The sequence below is a fragment of the Eretmochelys imbricata genome, chromosome 1 (genome assembly GCF_965152235.1).
Source record: "Eretmochelys imbricata isolate rEreImb1 chromosome 1, rEreImb1.hap1, whole genome shotgun sequence".
NCBI lineage: Eukaryota > Metazoa > Chordata > Testudines > Cheloniidae > Eretmochelys > Eretmochelys imbricata.
Genome location: NC_135572.1, coordinates 159692360 through 159712056, shown reverse-complemented (window position 1 = coordinate 159712056; position 19697 = coordinate 159692360). Strand labels below are relative to the sequence as shown.

At 42.1% G+C, this 19697-nt stretch overlaps 1 protein-coding gene across 2 annotated transcripts in view; it reads right to left on the bottom strand.

The window, feature by feature from the left end:
- Positions 1-19697, bottom strand: part of C2CD2 (C2 calcium dependent domain containing 2) — a 50669-nt gene that overhangs the window by 7981 nt on the left and 22991 nt on the right. For both annotated transcript variants that reach the window (XM_077818176.1, XM_077818185.1), the window contains exons 7-12: positions 17019-17127; positions 13594-13655; positions 10644-10771; positions 9761-9932; positions 5323-5436; positions 468-595 (exon numbers count right to left, since the gene is read on the bottom strand). In XM_077818176.1, the coding sequence (XP_077674302.1) occupies positions 468-595; positions 5323-5436; positions 9761-9932; positions 10644-10771; positions 13594-13655; positions 17019-17127 (713 nt within the window). The remainder of the gene's footprint in view (positions 1-467; positions 596-5322; positions 5437-9760; positions 9933-10643; positions 10772-13593; positions 13656-17018; positions 17128-19697) is intronic.

The window sequence follows — 19697 nt, the reverse complement described above, 5'->3', positions numbered from 1 at the left end:
CCAGAGAGAGTGGTGTGGCTTTAAAAAAACCAAAACCAAAAAAAAAAAAAAACCACACTACCTCTTTTACAGGGAGCTCGGTCTGAAAGATGAAGCCCCCATTCTCAGTCTAGGGACTATAGCTTGGTAGGAATTCCAACACCATCTCTTGGACTCGCAGCTGGAATTCTCACCAGGCTGCTGAGTCTGGACAGGTCTTCCCCAACTCCAACCACAGCCCCACCTCCTAAGAGAACAGCCTCTATCTAGTAAAGTTAGTCATCTGGCTAAATTGTGTCTGATTAACTCTCTGCTTTTAGGCTTAACTTGCAACACTTAATTTCTGAAGCAACAAGGATATAAAACCCAGCTTCTGCAAAAACTGTCAAATGGGAGAGAGTAGAGTGCGAGTTCAAGTATCATACTCAGCAAAGCAAAGCGTCTCTTCAGTGTCGCGCATTAAAAACATGTGTGATTTTGAACTCTACCTTGGACACTCCTGATATGATAATGGTGCTTTTCTTTCTTGGAGATTTCAGCTTCTGCTTTGCAGACTCACTTAACTGTCGAATGGCTGCTTCAGCAACTGGATCAGTGCCATTCAACACCAGCAGCTCTGAAAAGAAAGGAAAGTGCTTTAAGAGAAAAAGTATGCAAGGGTTTAAGTGCTGAGCAAAGCTTAAGAGGAGGAAAAGGAAGACAGCTTGAATTTTAAACACAAAAATATACAGATCTACAGCAATCATGGAACTAAACACCACATGAACCAATTATAAGCCAAATGACCATTTTACTATTAGTTTCCATTCCATGCCCACATCCTTCCCTTGTATCCTGGAATAGGTATATCATTCACTCTTCCAAGATTGTACATGAAGCTTCAGAGTCTCTCTGGGCATAGAATAATAGAATCATAGAACTGGAAGGGACCTTGATGGGTCATCTAGTCCAGTCCCCTGAGCTCATGGCAGGATTAAGTATTACCCGCTCAGTGGTCCCCAAACTTTTCACAGTTGCCCTACCCCTGCTTGAGCCAGGGACAGGACACGGACAGGGTAAGGAGGCCAAGGCTGAGGGCAGGTTTGGGACCAGGAACGGAGCCACAGCCAGGGGCCAAGGCTGGGGCCAGGAGTGGAAGCCATGGTTGGGCTGCAGTCGGGGACTGTGATAAATGAAGGCGGGGGGGGAAGGGGGGAAGGTAGCTCCCTTTTATGGGCACCCAGCCAGCTAGTAGCTATAAAATCCTGTTAAGTAGCTGTTCTCTAATTGCTCTACCCCTAAAGTCTCACTGCTATGCATAGGTAAAAGGCAGTGAGTGGGCACCTGGCCAAAAGAGCGAATGGGAAGGCTAGAACATTTTAAAATTGAAAAACGACTCCCCTTTTGTCTGTCTGTGGTTGTTCTCCAGTGGAGAGGTGGACAGGGCAGCAGCTATCCTGTAAGAAGCTTGGGCCAGGTATGAAAAAAAAAAAATCATCAGTATCCTATCTAGAAAGTACTCATTTAAAAACCCAGATATGTAAATAGATCAGGAAATGTCTAGGAAGATACAATTAGGTTTATCCCTTTTATTTCTTTATGGCTTGTGGATTCCTCTGTGCTAACCCCAAGTGCTTTTGTTTTGCTGGTAACCTTCAAGCTGGACCTCAAGAAAGCTATTCTTGGTGCTTAATACTTGTAGTGCTCTTTTAAGATCTAGCAATAGCCTGAATTACCAGATGTACTTCCTTCTTTTTTTTAAAAAATAAAATAAAATTTACCTTTAAGAGCAGAATCAGATTTCTGTGTCTTAAGAGGTTGATGCACACATTGTTAATTAGCTGGTGGAACAGCTGATTTCCCTTGCGCCCCGCCCCCCCCCCTTCTCAGCTCTTCCCCTGGGGTGGGGTTTGAAGGTACCCCCACAGGAAGTAATTCCCAAGTGCGCCTTCCTGGGCTCTCAAAGGGGTTCTGCACTTGAGTGGTAGCAGCATCTACCAATCTCAAGGTCAGAGAAAAGCTGTAACCTTGGGAGTTTAATACTTTCCACTCCAGGCTTGTATTAATTTTTAGAATCCTTGCAGGCCCCCACCTTCTGCACTGGAAGTGCCAGAGTGGGGAATGAGCCTTGACAGGGGCCAAGGCTGGAGCGGGGACAGAGCAGGGCTTGGCTGTGCTCCCTCACCACCCCCCATGGGAGCTAGCCCAGGCCCCCCCCCCCCCCGAAAGGTTCCTCCATGACCCCCTGGGGGGGAGGGGAGAGAGCGCCCCACAGTTTGAGGTCCCCTGATCTAGACCATCCCTAACAGGTGTTTGCCTAACCTGGTCTCAAAAATCTCCAGTGATGGAGATTCCACAACCTCCTTAGGCAATCTATTCCAGTGCTTAACCACCCTGACAGTTAGCAAGCTTTTCCTAATGTCCAACCTAAACCGCCCTTACTGCAATTTAAGCCCATTGCTTCTTGTCCTATCCCCAGCAGTTAAGGAGAACAATTTTTCTCCCTCCTCCTTGTAACAACCGTTTATGTACTTGAAAACTTATGTCCCTTCTGTCTTCTATTCTCCACACTAAACAAACCCAATTTTTTCAATGTTTTCTAGACATTTAATCATTTCTTTGCTCTTTTCTGGACTTTCTCCAATTTGTCCACATCTTTCCTGAAATGTGGCTCCCAGAACTGGACACAATACTCTAGTTGAGGCCTAATCAGCGTGGAATAGAGCGGAAGAATTACTTCTCATGTCTTGCTTACAAGACTCCTGCTAATACATCCCAGAATGATGTTTGCTTTATTTGCAACAGTGTTACATTGTTCACTCATTTAGCTTGTGATCCACTATGACCCCTAGATCCTTTTCTGCAGTTCTCCTTCCTAGGCAGTCATTTCCCATTTTGTATGTGTGCAACTGATTGTTCCTTCCTAAGTGGAGTACTTTGCATTTGTCCTTATTGAATTTCATCCTATTTACTTCAGACCATTTCTCCAGTTTGTCCAGATCATTTTGAATTTTAATCCTATTCTCCAAAGCACTTGCAACCACTCCCAGCTTGATATCATCTGCAAACTTTATAAAAGTGTACTCCTATGTCATTATTGAAATCATTGATGATGATCTTGAACAGAACTGCCCAGAACTGATCCCTGCGGGCAATGTTCCCTCTATTTTCTCCATCCACGTGCGGAATGAATTTTGTTATGTGCACCAATATCACGGTAATGTGCGGAAGTGCGCCACCAGTAGAAACAAAAAACCTAGGTATAATTTTTTTTTTTTAAAGTTACCATAGGGATAATTACTCCAGCCAGGACAGGTTAGGCATTTTAGAACTCACTACTACTCAAATAATTAAATTTAAGCATGAGAGAAATAAAATTATGAAATGCACAGACCAGTCAAAAAACGAAAAGAATAAAATTACAGAGAATATGTGCACATTTCAGGAAGTACCAAGAAGTAACAACAACAAAAGTCTGTGTTGGAAGGTAAGTATGAAAGAGACTGTGTGGGTGTGTGTGTGCGCACTGTCTCTTTAAGGCTTTAAGGCACTCACTTCATAGAAGGCTCAGACCACAGCAGCTGCCAGCAGCTCTACTGCTCCTGTGCCCTGTCCCCTCTCCCCTGCTCTGTGGAGATGGCCTAAATGGGCCGGGGGGAGGTGGACACCCTGACATCAGTGCCTCTCCTTCTCCCACCCTCCCCAGTTCTGCACAGCAAGCAGGAGGGTCCCAGGAGCCGCTGGAGGAAGGAGCAACGCGGCTGCAGAACAGTATGGAGGGGCACCTGAACACACACTGACGTGCGTGGTTCTGCTAATCAAGTGCGCGGCACCCAATTCACTCCTGGACTGCCACGCGACCACGCAGCTCAGAGGGAACACAGCTTGCGAGACCCCAATCGATATGTCCTTCAAGCTTGACTGTGAACCAATGATAACTACTCTCTGGAAATGGTTTATTCACCCACCTTATAATAGCTCCATCTAGGTTGTATTTCTCTGGATTGTTTATGAGAAGGTCATGCGAGACAGTATCAAAAGCCTTACTAAAGTCAATAAATACCATGTCTACCGCTTCCCCCATCCACAAGATTTGTTACCCTGTCAAAGAAAGCTATCAGGTTGGTTTAAATGTTACAAATGAAGTACACAAATAGACCTTAAAGAGGCCTATGCGAAAACAAAAAAAAAATATTTAAAGTAATCTGCATGAACTCCAGTCCCTGCATTGATGTACAACAGCCTACCTACCATAGATCTTTATCCTTGGGCCAGCAGAACTTCATCATCAGCAAACCCTCCGTCTGTCTCAGGAACTGTGTGAATTGGCTCCAGAGAGTGTGCCGTGTGCTCTAATCTCTACCCCAAAGGAGCAGTAAACTCCACAGCATGTGCCATTTAAAGATGACATAATGAGTCTCTACAATTATTAATTTCCATGATACTATAGTTCCAAGAAGGGAGTGATGTTCACTGTGACAGAAGGAGTGAAGGACACAAGGACTGTGGATAAAGGAATTTTTTTTTTCTTTGAAGTGCATTTTGACTATTTTCAGACTGCAGGAAGACATCCACAAGACCATATAAATAAGGACACTGAAGATTCAAAATATGGAGGGGAGAAAAAAAAGTGTTTGCACTTACATACGCTTGAAAGGTTTGGGTCTATATTTAAATACATTAAAAAGCATATGTAACCACATGCCAAAAGTGAATACAAGAAGAACGGTTCTACCACCATCACTACCTAGTATTTTAAACACACTTCATCTTCTATCTACTGGGTTATTTACAAAAGGTAGAGAAGCAGGCACAGTCGGAATACACGAGTTGCTTAAGGTCACAAAGTGAGTCAGTGGCAGAGCTAGAAGAGAATCCAGTCTTCTGACTTCCGTAGGCCATCTTTCTCTTCCTCTAATTTAGACACAAGGGAGAGCGCACCTCCTCTGACAGGAGGACTCAGCAGCAGCCCCACTCACAGGGCTTTTGTGCACTGTCCCCTCCGGTGGAAGAAGTTTAGGAATTGTGGATTAGGGAATCTTTGCACCTTCCTAATCCCATGGAGCCCAGGGATGCATAGGAAAGAGATATTCAGTTGACAAGTAAAGAGGAGCCAACCTGGCTGCTGCTCCATTGGCTTCCCTTCTCTCCCAACAGCACAGCTCCTTGGCAGATTTTCAGGAAGTTAGGAATTAGTTACACTCAGACTTCTACACTAACTGTAATATTTGCTAACAAATGCTAGGATACCTGCCAGAAGGCATTAAGGCATAGGTCCTGCTGTTAATTTAATGTTTTAGGATAATCTATGGCATAGGAGAGAAAAAGGGATATAGATACAGGCTTTGGAAGTTTCTCTCTTACCTGTATCTGAAGAGGATAACACTTTGCTGACCGGAGCACCTTGACAATGGATTGCTTGAACTGAGAAATCCTTTTCAATCACCTTCACTTTAGCTGGCGTTTTCACAGGAGAATCTGAGAAGCAAGTTTCTCATTTATTATCTCTTACCTAGATACTCTGGTGAGGAGTATTTTAGAAATGTGTATAACAAAAATAATGGGCATCTGAAAAAGTGCTTTTACGGACACAAATTAGCATTTGAAAAAACCTGTCTAGTATAATTCTGAACAAAAGTTCTGTCACTGGTAAATGCCAAATCTTCAGCCTTAAAATGAGCTCATTTTTCTGTTTATAATTTTGATTTTAAAAACACTCTAGACAAAAGAGCCACGTAAATAAAACTAAAAAAAGTTTGTACAATGATTTGACGACTGTAACTCATATCTACATTTACACATACACAAAATTTTAAGAGGGTTTTAAACTTTGTGCCTGTCACAGAAGGGCTAACAACACTAGTTACAGCAAGGCACAGTCTGGACCAGCACTGGACAAGCTTCCTCCCACAACACTGCCAATCCACTTTAGAGATAGTTATAGCGATCAGGATTAGAAAGAGCCAGTCAGGTCTGTACTAAGCACAGACTCTGGCAGTCTCATCAAGTTGTATGGTAGTGTTGTAATTTGGACAAGCATCCACCAGAAGCCAAACTCATTTCCATTGTGATCTAAGCCAAAAAGTCTAATATTATAAATAAAGTGTAGATATTATTGAGTGCTCTGAGAGCAACAACAACTAACCTAAGGTAAGCGTCACAGGGAGCTCTTGGTGCTGACTAGCAGAATATTATACGGTGTTAAAGGGATTCCCCTGGGCTGGGTATCTGCATAATAATTCACCGAAGGGTGGTATGTGAGGTCTCCACCAAGAGTTGGTAGCCCACTGGTCATCATAATCACTGAGAAATGTATGTGCAGATAATAATTAAAGGAGTTATGTATTTATACTGAAAATAATGTTTTTCAGGTCTTGGAGTTAAGGGAGGTTACCAGGAGGTGACATACCTCAGAAATATTCCCTTCATGCAGGAGGTAATTAACACCTACCTCCCTGTCTTTCCTATTGTGTATTGTAAGCGGTGAGGTTGCACTATATATGATTTGATGAAAATATGCTAATGAGTGAGAATATAACATAACTGGAATATACTTCAGGCAAAAGGGCTCTTGTAAGGTATCTTTACAAAGCTTATAATCTACTGAATGTGGTCATCCTAATTGTATGTATGCATCATTCTTGTATCTGAAACTAGAAATATGAAATATAACTCTGAGGGCATATTATAATTATGCAAAGTGTGGGCCATTAATGGTGGTTTGGAATCTTGATGGCTCCCATTAACCAGGACAATTGACTGTAGATGGCTCTGTTTACTTGTAAGTCTTCCTGTATACATGTATGCAATGAAGTCTTACAGTAACTTGTGATCATGTCACCTGAACTGGAATCCATCTTTAACCTGTTGTTTTTCCATTTAGAAGGAGGGGTGGGAACCCAGAGAGGGACAAAGGACTCCTGCCTTATGCAAAAGATATATAAGGGGGTGGAACAGAACAAAGGAGGCTGCAGTCATGAGAAATCCCCTAGCTACCACCTGAGCTGGAACCAGGACTGTACCAGGGGAAAGGATCGTGCCCAGACTAGGAAGGCGTTCAGTCTGTGAAAAGCTTATTGAAATATCTCTGAGGGTGAGATTTTTATCTGTATTCAGTTTTCTTACTGTATTAGGCTTAGACTTGCGTGTTTTATTTTATTTTGCTTGGTAATTCACTTTGTTGTGTCTCTTTTTGTGTTTAATAAAATCAATTTTTACTTAATTAACCCAGAGTATGTATTAATACCTGGGGGGGCCAAACAGCTGTGCATATCTCTCTATCAGTGTTATAGAGGGTGAACAATTTATGAGTTTACCCTGTATAAGTTTTATACAGGGTAAAACAGATTTATTTGGGGTTTGGACCCTGTTGGGAGTTGGATATCTGAGTGCTGGAGATAGGAGCACTTAAGCTGTTTTCAGTTAAGCCTGCAGCTTGTGGGGGACATGGTTCAGACTTGGATCTGTGTTTGCAGCAGGCAAGTGTGTCTGGCTCAAACCAGGCAAGGGACTGAAGTCCCAAGCTGGCAGGGAAAACAGGCTCAGAGCTAGTCTAGGCACATCAGGTGGCATTCCCAAAGGAGTTTCTGTGATCCAACCCGTCACATATGCCTCATGCTGTAGGCCTGTTTGTAGACTCAGTCCAAATTGAGAGATTGTGAAATTGAAGAGAGGAAATCTACAGGAAGAAACAGTAGGGGGTGTCCTGTTTATGAATAAAGACCAAGGACCGGTTTGGTTTATCCTGAGCCAGGTCTACACGTACAGACCTGCATCGGTACAACTATCTCACTCAGAAGCAGAAGAATCCACTCCCCTGAGCGATATAGTTATATCAACCTAACTCCTCATGCAGACAGTGCTAGGCTGAGAGGAGAGCTTCTCCTGCGGACACAGCTACTGCTGTGCAGGGAGGTGGATTAACTCCACTGACAGGAGACGCTCTCCAAGCGGTGTAGTAGCATCTTTGTTAAAGTGTTACAGTGGCGCAGCTGCATGAGCACTGTACAGGAACACAAGCCCTTGGAGTGCAAAAAAACACACCAAATTCTTCAGGTAGACGGCAAACTGACAGCATACAGGTCTCATGAAAGAAGAGTCAGTCAAAGCCTGTCTGGCTGTAAAGTGCTGCACGGATTTTGGATGAGCAATACTTTATTATTAGACATGAGAGGATCTTGTTAAATAAGTCCCGTCTCCAAACTGAGAGAGTTATGATTCTATTTTATATGTAATCATTTGTTTATAATACTTCTCTTTGCTACTACCTGAATCTCTATACTTGGTTAAATAAACTTAGATAGATATGATCTCAGCATAAACCTAAGTGCTGTGTGTTTGGCAGAGCGGTGATCTGAGGTGGAAGTGGTAAGATGGCATATACTGCTTTTTTGGGAGAAACGGATTTGTGCATACTGCAAGCAACCAGTGGACCAGGGGCTGGCCGCTCCAGGGAGATGCTCAGAGGGTTTAGCGATAGGCACAGTCCAATCCCTGATCAGCAAAGTACCAGCGGTGCCTGTGAGGCCTAGAGGGGACGGCTTATGTTGCCCGTGGCCAGCAGAGTTAGGAAGCTGACCCCAGCCAGGCACAGACAAGGCTTCTTCATGCTAAAGGCAGGGGGTAGCGAGGTGCCTCTCAACCTCAGGTTACCCCTGGGAAGCGTCACCACGTAATCAAACTGTTTAATAAGGAGGATCCCCTTCAGGTGTGAATGGTAGCTTAGAACACCACCAATCCATACTAAAGAGTTGGGGGCAGAGGAGATAAACAGATCAAGAAATAAAGAAGTCAGAAGTTAATAGTTTTAAAGCTATGAAGTGAGCTGTAGCTAACCAATTTATTTGAGCATAAGCTTTTGAGAGTCTTTAAGGTGCCACAAGTCCTCCTTTTCTTTTTGCGAATACAGACTAACACGGCTGCTACTCTGAAATCTTTCATATAGGTATTATCATTTAACTTATATCCTCTCTTGTGGGTACGTATGCATATGAGGATGTGGGAGGGATAAACTGGGTGGAAAAAAGTGGGTGACTCCACATTTTATTCCCTTCCCCCACGATCAACAACAAAAGTAATTACACTGAGCTTCAAGAAAGCATTATGGATGTTAAAGCAAGGTACCCCCACAATTTCAGTTTCTGCTCTGGTAATTCTGTCCTGTGTCTTTTGCACTTGGTCTATTTTTTTTTTTTTTCAAGTTTTCTATACAGAAAATCTGACATGTCATAAGAGCATCTACTTTAGCAGCTTGTTGCGTGATTGTAGAGGATCACGTGCCATCTTTTTGCAAGGGCAGACAGAGAGATGATCACCTTGACAGGGTGCAAGAAACGCTCCAAATACAATGGATTTATATATTAATAGCAGCATCATACTATCTACTCTACCCCACTCAGAGATTCATGTTTTCAAAGGGAATACTCAACACACACACACACACCCACCCCAAAGAGAGACACCTAACATTCACAGTACCAAGCAAAGGAAATCATGATAATTTCTCACCTTACTTACCAGGATGCTGATTCTGCTCCCACTGAAGTCATTGGCAAGACTTTCATTGACTTCAGTGGGGCAGGATCTGGCTTCACGCAAAAGAAATATTTTATCCAAGACTACACTAAAAACAAAAACAAAAAACCCAAAATACCCCTCCCCCCCACACCTAAATAGATCTACACAATGTTCTTTTTTCTTTCCCTGTCCCCCATTGGAACTATACTACTAAAAACCAGCACAAACAAACAAACAAAACAAACAATCTTGGATTTGCATTTTAAAGTTTCACTGATATCTTCACCTGGGCTCAGTGCAGAAGGTTTCCCTTCGAGTCGAGGTTTGGTTTTCACAGCAGTGACAGTAGTGACTACAGTCCCACAAGGCATTACAGTGCACTCCTTTTCTATTTTTGTGGCAGGAAGCTGAGCAGGAACTTGCCAGGATTTTGACTCATTAGGTTCCATGTAAGAGAACTAGAAAGAGAAAAATTGGTAATTAAAGTAATAATTACACCTTGAAAGGAAAGAGACACCACTTTGAAACAGCAGCTGGAATTGTAGAGCAGATTAGATCAAAGCACACTGACGAGTTGTTAGTGCATGTTAGCAAGGTACCCACAGACCTTTAAGCATACACCAGGGTAGTGTGGGGCAGACAAACCCCAGCTTGCCACGAACTAAGTGTTCATGTAGACAAGCCCTTAGAAGACCCAAATTATTCCTTAAAGCTTTGCCCATAACAGTCACAGCTTTTGCTTTAAGTAGGTAGGGTACGATTCACTGTTTGACTGCACCTTATGCAGTCACTTACACAAGTACAAAGTGAGTTCACAACACTACCATTTTGATTACGTAGCATAACACACAGTTGGCACTTCTGTAAATTGTTAAAAAACATGCAGGCAACAGCGTATTGGGCCTGTATTCTTAAAATGGACAATCTGACCATACACATTGTAAGGAGAGTGATCACTTTAGATAAGCTATTACCAGTAGGAGAGTGGGGTGGGAGGAGGTATTTTTTCATGCTTTGTGTGTATATAAAAAGATCTTCTACACTTTCCACAGTATGCATCCGATGAAGTGAGCTGTAGCTCACAAAAGCTTATGCTCAAATAAACTGAGCAGTCTCTAAGGTGCCACAAGTACTCTTTTTCTTTTAACCATAAACTAAGAATGTGATACCTCTGCATTGATCGATCCTAACACAGGGCTATGGCTGTTGGACCTGCTCTTCAGTGCAAAGCTTTGTTGTCCAGAAGGCTGTTTCCTGAACAAGTCTAAAGGTACAGTTGCCCATGCTGAAAAAGAACCTAAAATAAATGAAAGTGACATAGTAAGGTCTTGTCTGAGCTGTTAATATCTTTGAAGTTATTTTGAAAAGGCGCAAAGCAGAAGCCATTGCTACTTCAAACTGCTGAGGCACCTAACATTGCAAGACATTATCTCTTCAGCACAATAAGGTATTTACTTTATGAAGAGACAGGATTATTTGCAGAGAAAATTTTTGAAGGATCTATAGTTCTTGAAGGCTAGGTTTTTATAATAGTTATAACACTGCTTGACAGAAAAGAAGACAGATACTTAATCACAAATAGTTCAGCTATTTTTTTTTTAAATAACTTTTCCTCTGCATCCTGGACACGTGGAGGAAAAAAAAATAAAACCTCTAGAGATTCTGAACACTGATTAAACTGTTCAAAAGACAGTCCAGCTGAATTCTTTCATTTTTTCCTCTATTGCCCTTGTCTTGTATTTCGTAGAGGGTGCTACCTGGATTCATTTTGGATTGGCATAGCCAGCTAAGAGTACTTCCTTATGTGGGTCTTATAGTGCAAGTTTAGATTCTCTCTCTGATATCTTATAGTTATGTTAAAGAATTCTATTGTTAACAAAATTAACACGATGCTAAAGCTTTGTTATGCAGGTCCATGCGCAAAATCTTATCCCCTTTCATGTTAATGGGAGTTTTGCCACCGATTTCAATGGAGTCAGGATTTCACGCCACTAAGTATTAAGAAGTCAGGATTTCCATATTTCAGAGCGACAAGCATTTATGATTCTCCTTACTGTTGTGCTAGAGCTTAGCTTCTTCAACTGACATAGAAAGGCCCTTTTAGATTAGTCTACTATAAAAGACGCTCACAACACTGACACCCCTTCTATCCAATAAGCCCCAGCCCACGCAGAATGTTCAGCGTGAGAAGGGAGAGCCATTATTCGTCAGTGTTGTTATCGATTTTACATGAAAGGCACTCAGATGCCATGGTAAAAGGCAGCAATATAAAACTCTACGATAGATGGACCTACATTTAAGTTAGACGACTGCCAGCATTTCCCACATTCCTCTTACTAAGATTTAACAACCACCACCACCACATATCCAACTAAATATTACTTTTTCAGAAATTTTAAGTCTGTTATTTTATATTTATTGTTAGACTCTTAAGCAAGTCAAATAAAGTAATAAAAATGTGCCATTAAAGGTGTATGGTATGTGTAGTGGTTGACATCTTGAAAGACCATTATTAAAGACACCCGGGCAGGACAGATTTTTTGTAGGTAAGTGATAATACATACTTTTCCCCCTTACTGAGAGGTGTTATTAGAATATGGCTCTACATTAGAGCGGTGTGAAACTTTTTTTTTTTTTGCCATTTCATTCATTTCCATCCTCCACATCTCTGTAAATGTTTGACACAATGGCTATTTTCCCCCTCACATTTGTTTGCTGAGAAAAAAAAAGTTACTGATACACAACCATTTCTCCCCCAAAACTGGCTTATTTCCACTTAAAAAATCTGTGGCCCAACAGAGCTTTTAAAAACAGCCCCAATTACCAGAAGTGTAATGAAATTCAAAACTCACTCACCCTTGCATGGTTTTATGATAGTTTTGTAATTCCTTTTTGCCAACCTTGAATTTCAAAACACATTCTGTGTGACTAACATAGCACTCTAAGTTATTAAATATGGCGTACATAAGTTATATTGGATAAGGGCTTAGTTAATAGGTAGGAGGCAGAAAAAAAAAAGTCTGCTCTTCTCCTGACCAAGTAGAGAGTTACTCTGCAACAGAAACATCCTTTCTTGTAAGTAGGGATAAGGAACTCTAAGCTGGGATGGTAGAATCAGGTATAGTAGTTTACAATTCCCTATAGTCAAAGTTTGATTATACGTAAGTGGGATTATGTGCTTAGAAACAGCCAGTTTGGGGCAGAAAGGAAGTCAGGATTTCTTTCTATTCATTCACTCAGAAGCGATGGATGTATTTTTCTTTTCTCTGGTACAAGAAGTTTTATTTGAAGTTTTATAAACACAAGACTATTCAGAGTTGTTAAGCAGTTCCATACACAAGTGGCACAAGAGTTTGTTTCTGGGCTATGGTAAGCAGTCAAACTTTTGCACTCTGTGTAGAAGTGCAGCACTGTTCTGCTGACCCGTCAAACAGAAAGTGGGTCTCATAAGCCCATTCAGGAACATTAAACATGGGAAGTCTAAGGCAAGAGAATATTAGAGGGTGGAACTATAAAAAACACCAGCCAAGCTCAAGACAGCACTCAGACTCAAGTCTGGTTTGTACATTCAGTCCTGCCTTAGGGCTTTGTTAAAGAATAAAGCAAAACCCAAGAATATGGAAAAGCATTTGCACTATGTCATCCCTCGTGTCAATGTTTGGGGACAGAAGGAAACAGTGAAAAACCCATACCCACTTTGCAGCAGGAGGTCATCTAAAACTGCCACTGGAGTTAGCCTTTGATCTTTAATTTAAGTAGCTAAGCCCTAAAGCAGAACTGGGCTTACAAACATTTAAAAAACAAAAAAAGGCAACCCAGGAAGAATTTCAGAATTAATTTTTTTTTTTTTAAAATGGTCCAAGCCAGCAAAACTCCTGGCTCCTCTTTCTAGGGCTTTCTTTCCCCAGCGACTATCAGCCTTCTTTGTTCCTGGAGTTATTGAAGCGTACCTGATCTGGATACCAAGATTAGTCAGCAGAACAGGTCTACATTAACTACCAACTTCTGACAGCTTCTTAAATGATCTTATTCAACTGTGTAAACAAGAGAGGATTTGTTTCAAGATCTCAGTAATGCCCATGAGTGGACCATGCAAAAGAATTCAGTTGCAGTACTTACTATCCAATTTCCCATCTTCCAAGATCTGCAGCTGTAACTCTTTTGATTTGGCATTTAATTCACTGTGGAATAAATAAAATGATGTCAAGCCTTCAAAGAGTTTTCATTCCTTCTCCAGTTATTGTACTGGGAATGTTTCTCACCTCTTCATTTTAAAATTACTCTTTACACAAGGCTTTTATTATGTCTCACACCTTGTATTTCCATATTGCACCACACAATGCAGTTTTATTGTTCAGCCAGTGGAAAGCGTTAGACAGCATTTACAGCACCCTCCCTTTCAAATACTGGAGAGAAAACGTGTGCCACCTCTTGAACTCAATTAACTTGAGGGAAGGGAATGCTGGGGTGGAGCCTAACCTTGGATCTATCTAGCTTCCTCACTAGATTTAGGATTGCTGAAACATTTCCATTATAAGAGTGCCTTTTTTCAGTTGGTTATAAACTTTGCCTTTCAGGATGAAGTTTTCCATGTCTGTTCTCTACCAGAAGACTGAGAAACAATTCCTTCTGCGTACAGCTGAGACAACATTCCCAAATTCATAAGTCTGAAAATGGAATAGATCCAGTGGTCTATTAAAAGTGGAGGTGCATCCTGCCAATGTAAGATTTTAATAAAGGAGGTAAATATTAAATAAATAGTTTTCTGGCATAGATATCTGACCACTGACTGTGAAACTTCCTGATTTAAAAATCATTGGTGCTTCCCCCTGGTATTTTCTCTAAAAAGGATCTATGTTACAGTATTTTGGCACAAAGTTAGATTGAAGGGACACTGTAAGAGGATAAGAGTAAAGAACCACTTGCTACATGACATGACCAACACGAATCATTAGATGCAACTGCTTTGGTACAACCTGTGGTGCTTGATGCAATAGACAAAAGAAGACAAACAAAAACACCACACCCAAATCTATCAACTGGGCTGTTAAAGCATATGGATATTGTGCCATTTCCTCTAAACTTTATACTATTCCTTCTGCAATAGGTATAAGAGTTCAATGGAGAACTTTAATATTGGAAACATGTTTTAACACTATGCTTCTATTCAGGTGGGAACTTTCTCAGCGTTGAGCCGCAGGAGACTTCCAAGGAAGACACAGGGCGCAGCAGGAAGGGCAGCGGTGTTGACAATTCAGTAGGTGGTACTCTTCCTATTGAGCCAATGAGCCAGCCTGCTGCTAGGGACAGTGGTCCTGAAAGTGTTTTCTTTTGGAGGTGAGGGAAGATGTACAACCAAGGCTAGGTCTACACTAGCACTTTAGTCGGTAAAACTTTTGTCGGTCAGGGGTGTGAAAATAAACCACCTTGCAGGGGGTGGTTTTATTTTGTCGGCGGGAGAGCTCCCTCCTGCTGACGAAGAGCGGCTACACTGCATACCTTACAGTGGCACTGCTGTAGGGCACAACTGAGCCGCTGTAAGGTGTGCAGTGCAGACATAGACCAAATCCTGACTACTTATTGTTAAAGATCTCATAGGACTTTGCAAACTTATCTACCTTAGGCACACCTAGAGCACCCATCACCATGGAAAGCATACCATAACTGTGGTGTAATGGCCAAATTTCAGTTAAAATAGTCATCCCACTCACCTGAACTCCCCCTGCACTTTCAGCTGTAGAAGAATACTCTTTCCACTTCCTTTCCTAAAACATAGGGTAGCGGCTGCTGTGCAGCGTGGAACAGATATTCTGTTCCACTAACAGATGGCTGAAGCCATCTGCAAATACAGTATATGAAGTTAGTAAAGCACTTAGCATCTTTCATCTTGAAATATCTCAATCCAGCTGGTTTATTTCTATTACTAATGCAAATGAGTGCATCATGCTCATTCCAGCAATGGGGTGGCAAAGAATCACATCGTCCTGGCAGAGTGTCTAGTCTGTGGCCTACAGCACAGTACACACAGCAGCACCTCTTTTCCTCACTTATTAGGACAACCTGCTTCTGCCTCCTCCCTTCCTTTTAGCCAGTAAAGTAAGAAGCCTCTGGCCCCATCAGTGGCTTCCTCCTAAGCACTGAAGCGGATAGTGATCACCTAAGCAGCTGCTGTGTCAGAGTACTGTCAGATAGCAGCTTTATCCAAACTGTCTGTATTCTCTTTTTCCATTCCCACTCCACAGCACATCAGTCTGTGACCTGCACTTACAATATAACTATACCAGATGCCCTTTTAAAGGCTAAGCCTTGGTCTGCACTACATAGTTCGGCTGACATAAGGCAGCTTATGTCAGTGTTTCCATTACAGTCTTGCTCCCGCTGATGCACGTGCTCTACTACACCAGTATAATAAGTCCTACACCAGGGGTCGGCAGCCTTTCGGAAGTGATGTGCCGAGTCTTCATTTATTCACTCTCATTTAAGGCTACGCGTGCCAGTAATACATTTCAACGTTTTTAGAAGGTCTCTTTCTATGTCTATAATATATAATTAAACTATTGTTGTATGTAAAGTAAAGAAGGTTTCTAAAACGTTTAAGAAGCTTCATTTAAAATTAAATTAAAATGCAGAGGCCCCGGACCGGTGGCCAGGACCCGGACAGTATGAGTGCCACTGAAAAAATCAGCTCGTGTGCCGCCTTTGGCACGCGTACCATAGGTTGCCTACCCCTGTCCTACACCTTGGAGGTGGAATTATGTCAGCGTAGTTAGGGCGACACAGTGTCTGTGTAGACACCATGTGCCTTACGTCGGCTGTCTTGTCAATTTCACAGCTCAGCTGGAACTGTGAATTGACAGGAAAGCCAGCTCCCCAGTCCTGCTCCCAGGTCTCTGCTCCAAGCTGGGCTGTCACCCAGGTGCCTGGCTTAGGCTGCTGCCCAGGATCCCCACTGGGAGCACGGCAACTGACCGGACTCAGGGCATGGGTCTCCTTTCCAGAGGTGAGAAGCCCCATGTGGCATCCCCTCACTTCCAGGTGGGAGCAGGGAGCAGCTGGGCTCCCAGCAGGGAGCTGCGTGGAGCTGCGAGCCCTGGCTCTCAGAACGCCCACACTACCCCTCTTCAGTAGGCGGAAGCACTCATAGCGAGGACGCAAACCACTGACAATAGGAGGGTAGGGTGGACATCAGCCACCACAGTAATTACTGTGATTGCTGTAAGCTGACCTAACATAGGTCGATTTAAGATTGTGGTGTAGGCATGCCCTTAATCACATGCCGCCATCCATTTCTGTGAGAAACTACACATCTATACTTCCCCAATCCCAGGCCCAACAATCCTCAATTAAAAGTAAAAATGACTGAAATCCATGTTAACACTTGCTATAACTCAGTACCAGAAAATTGCTTTAAAAACCACAGTTATGCCCTGCCAGTGTCAAATCACAATAGGATACGTTCAAAACACAGTTCCTCTTCTAACATCTTATATAAATTGAGACTGTAAAAACATTTAATAGAAAATGTTATGTGGGTGGTTACTTACAAGATGAAATCCTCTTTCCAAGAGAGGTTAGTGCCATTTTTGGCTACAGAGCTGGAAAATTTCTGCAGAGGATCATTCAACTGAGTTATACACACTGGATTTATGCTGCCTGTATTGGGAAAGGAAAGGAACAAATATCCAACTGTTGACTTCAAATCATCAATAAGTGTATTTTCTCAAGAGAAATAGGAGACACCTTTTTGCTTAGGCCACTGAGGGGGAAAAAAAAAAGCCACCCCACACGCTAGCATTATTCCTTCCTCCTACCCCTTTTTGTTTGTACTACATTAGTATCCGGTCAAGACTGGGGCATCGTTGCCCTATGTGCTGTATAAACATACTGAAAAACAATCCAGGGCCCAAAGACCTTGGTCTTTAAATTAAAGACCAAGAGCTATGAGTGTCAGTGTAACAAAATCACAAGAGCTAGAGAGAGGAGGAGGGTAATAACGATAGGAAATGTAGTTATCAAGAGAAGTTATGGGAACAGCTACATGGTTTCAAGTCACTTAAAACAAAAATTGGATAAATATTTGAAGTCCTTAGTGATTGTTTATCTAGCTGTTTCTTGAGGAACTACTATTTCTTGTGGTAACAGATATTGACCGCTATATTGTTAATGAACAATGGATTTACAGACTGCTATTTTTACAGAGATCATGCCAGTCAAGAGCATTGCTCTACTAATGCAGACATGTGTACTAACAAGTTGAAGGTAAAAAAAGTGAATAATTTTACTATTATTCCAAGTAGGAACAGTTGGTATTATTTATAGCTTCTAAAAACCACATTAAAAAAAGAGAGTAAATTTTACAATGTCAGAAGTCACTATTTTTCATATTTGGGGCTCTGGAGAAGGACAACAGGCAAGAACATACAAATCTGCACTGAGGTTTGTGCACAGAAATAGACAAAGTTATATATATAAAAAAAATTACACACACACACAAAATTTGCTATATTAGATCAATCTAAGATGTGTGTTACCTGAACCCCATACACACAAAAGACCTACATAAAAACACATATAGAGCCTACTAGCAAAGTAATTGTAAACATTGGTTATTTACCAGATGGAACTCACTATACAAACTCATACAGGCATATTAATGTGGCAAAACCCTATTATGGACAGGTTAAAAATTCATGTTTTAGCCTATGTAGAAACATAGGCAAAGAAACCGGCTATGCTGGTTAATCAATCATGCTACAGAGGGCTCCAACAACACGGTTAGACTCAGCTTAGACCTGCCCACAAATGGCAAAATCAAACTATGATCCAATAACTGTCTCTTAAGAAAAAAAAAATCCCTAAGCCTGGCAGTGCTAAGGAATCACCCCAGTCACAGCAGCGAGCCAAACCCAAGCACAGGGTTTAATGACTGTTGAATTCTGGCCTATTTACACTACAAAAGTCATAGAGACCACGACTGCACCCAACCTGAAGCACTTCAAAAGGGGCATCTGTTTGTTTGTTAAGTAACTAGCAATTCTGGATGCTCAGACTGAGGCATGTTAAAAGGTTTTCAGAAAGTTCCTATCACCCATACTGGGAGGAGGAGGGGAGGAAAATCTACATTAAAAAAACCAAACACCCTTTTGAAAGGCCTCAAGTTGGGCACACATAAAATTGAGGCACCCAAAGGTCACTGATCAGACACTTAGAATCATAGCATATCAGGGTTGGAAGGGACCTCAGGAGGTCGTCTAGTCCAACCCCCTGCTCAAAGCAGGACCAATCCCCCACTAAATCATCCCAGCCAGGGCTTTGTCAAGCCTGACCTTAAAAACCTCTAAGGAAGGAGATTCCATCACCTCCCTAGGTAACCCATTCCAGTGCTTCACCACCCTCCTAGTGAAAAAGTTTTTCCTAATATCCAACCTAAACCTCCCCCACTTCTGAAAAGTTTAGTAGGTGCTCTAGGCGTGGAGCAATGAAGCAGGCGGGCTTGATCATGAAGAAGCTTAGACGCTTAAAAGACAGGTCAAAAGCCTACGCCCCAAACATAAGCAGCACAACTTGCTTTAGTGGGCAGTGACCTCCTGCTTGGCTTCACGCTCCATGTGCCCCAATGACTGTTTTTTTGGAAAAAAATAGAACCTTTCTTCAATAAAGTATCCCTGCCCTGAATAAACGTCTCATGGAGGGTTCTAGTGTTAACAAATTACTCAGAGCACAGCTAAACCAGTGTCATACCAAGTAATATTCAACCAGATAGAAAATACCGTGAGTTGGATTAGAACACCTATGTTCAGAGGGCTTATGTTGAATCATCCATTGTTAAGCAGAGCTTCCAAATGATTTACAGTGGAAAGTTGTATTAAGAAGTGACAGTACAACAAGGGTATTTCAAGGAGTTTTACTTCCTTTTGTTGCCTCTCCTCTCCCCCAAATGTGACGTTTCAGACCATACTTTCTTGGAAATCTCTGGACATAACAATTCATATTGGGCCATATCCAACCCCTTCCCACCAACAGACTTGCAGGTGAGGGGCCCTGACTGAGGAAAAAGGACTCTAAGGAGGTTTCCTTTAGAGTTCCCTCAACGCCCCTAACAGAATGATCACCCCCACCTCACATACACACAGAACTGAACACAACCAGTGTACTGTATTCTATGTCCGCCTCTTCCCACACCACCCTGAGGACTGTGCATCTCTTGCCAAAGAACAGGGCCA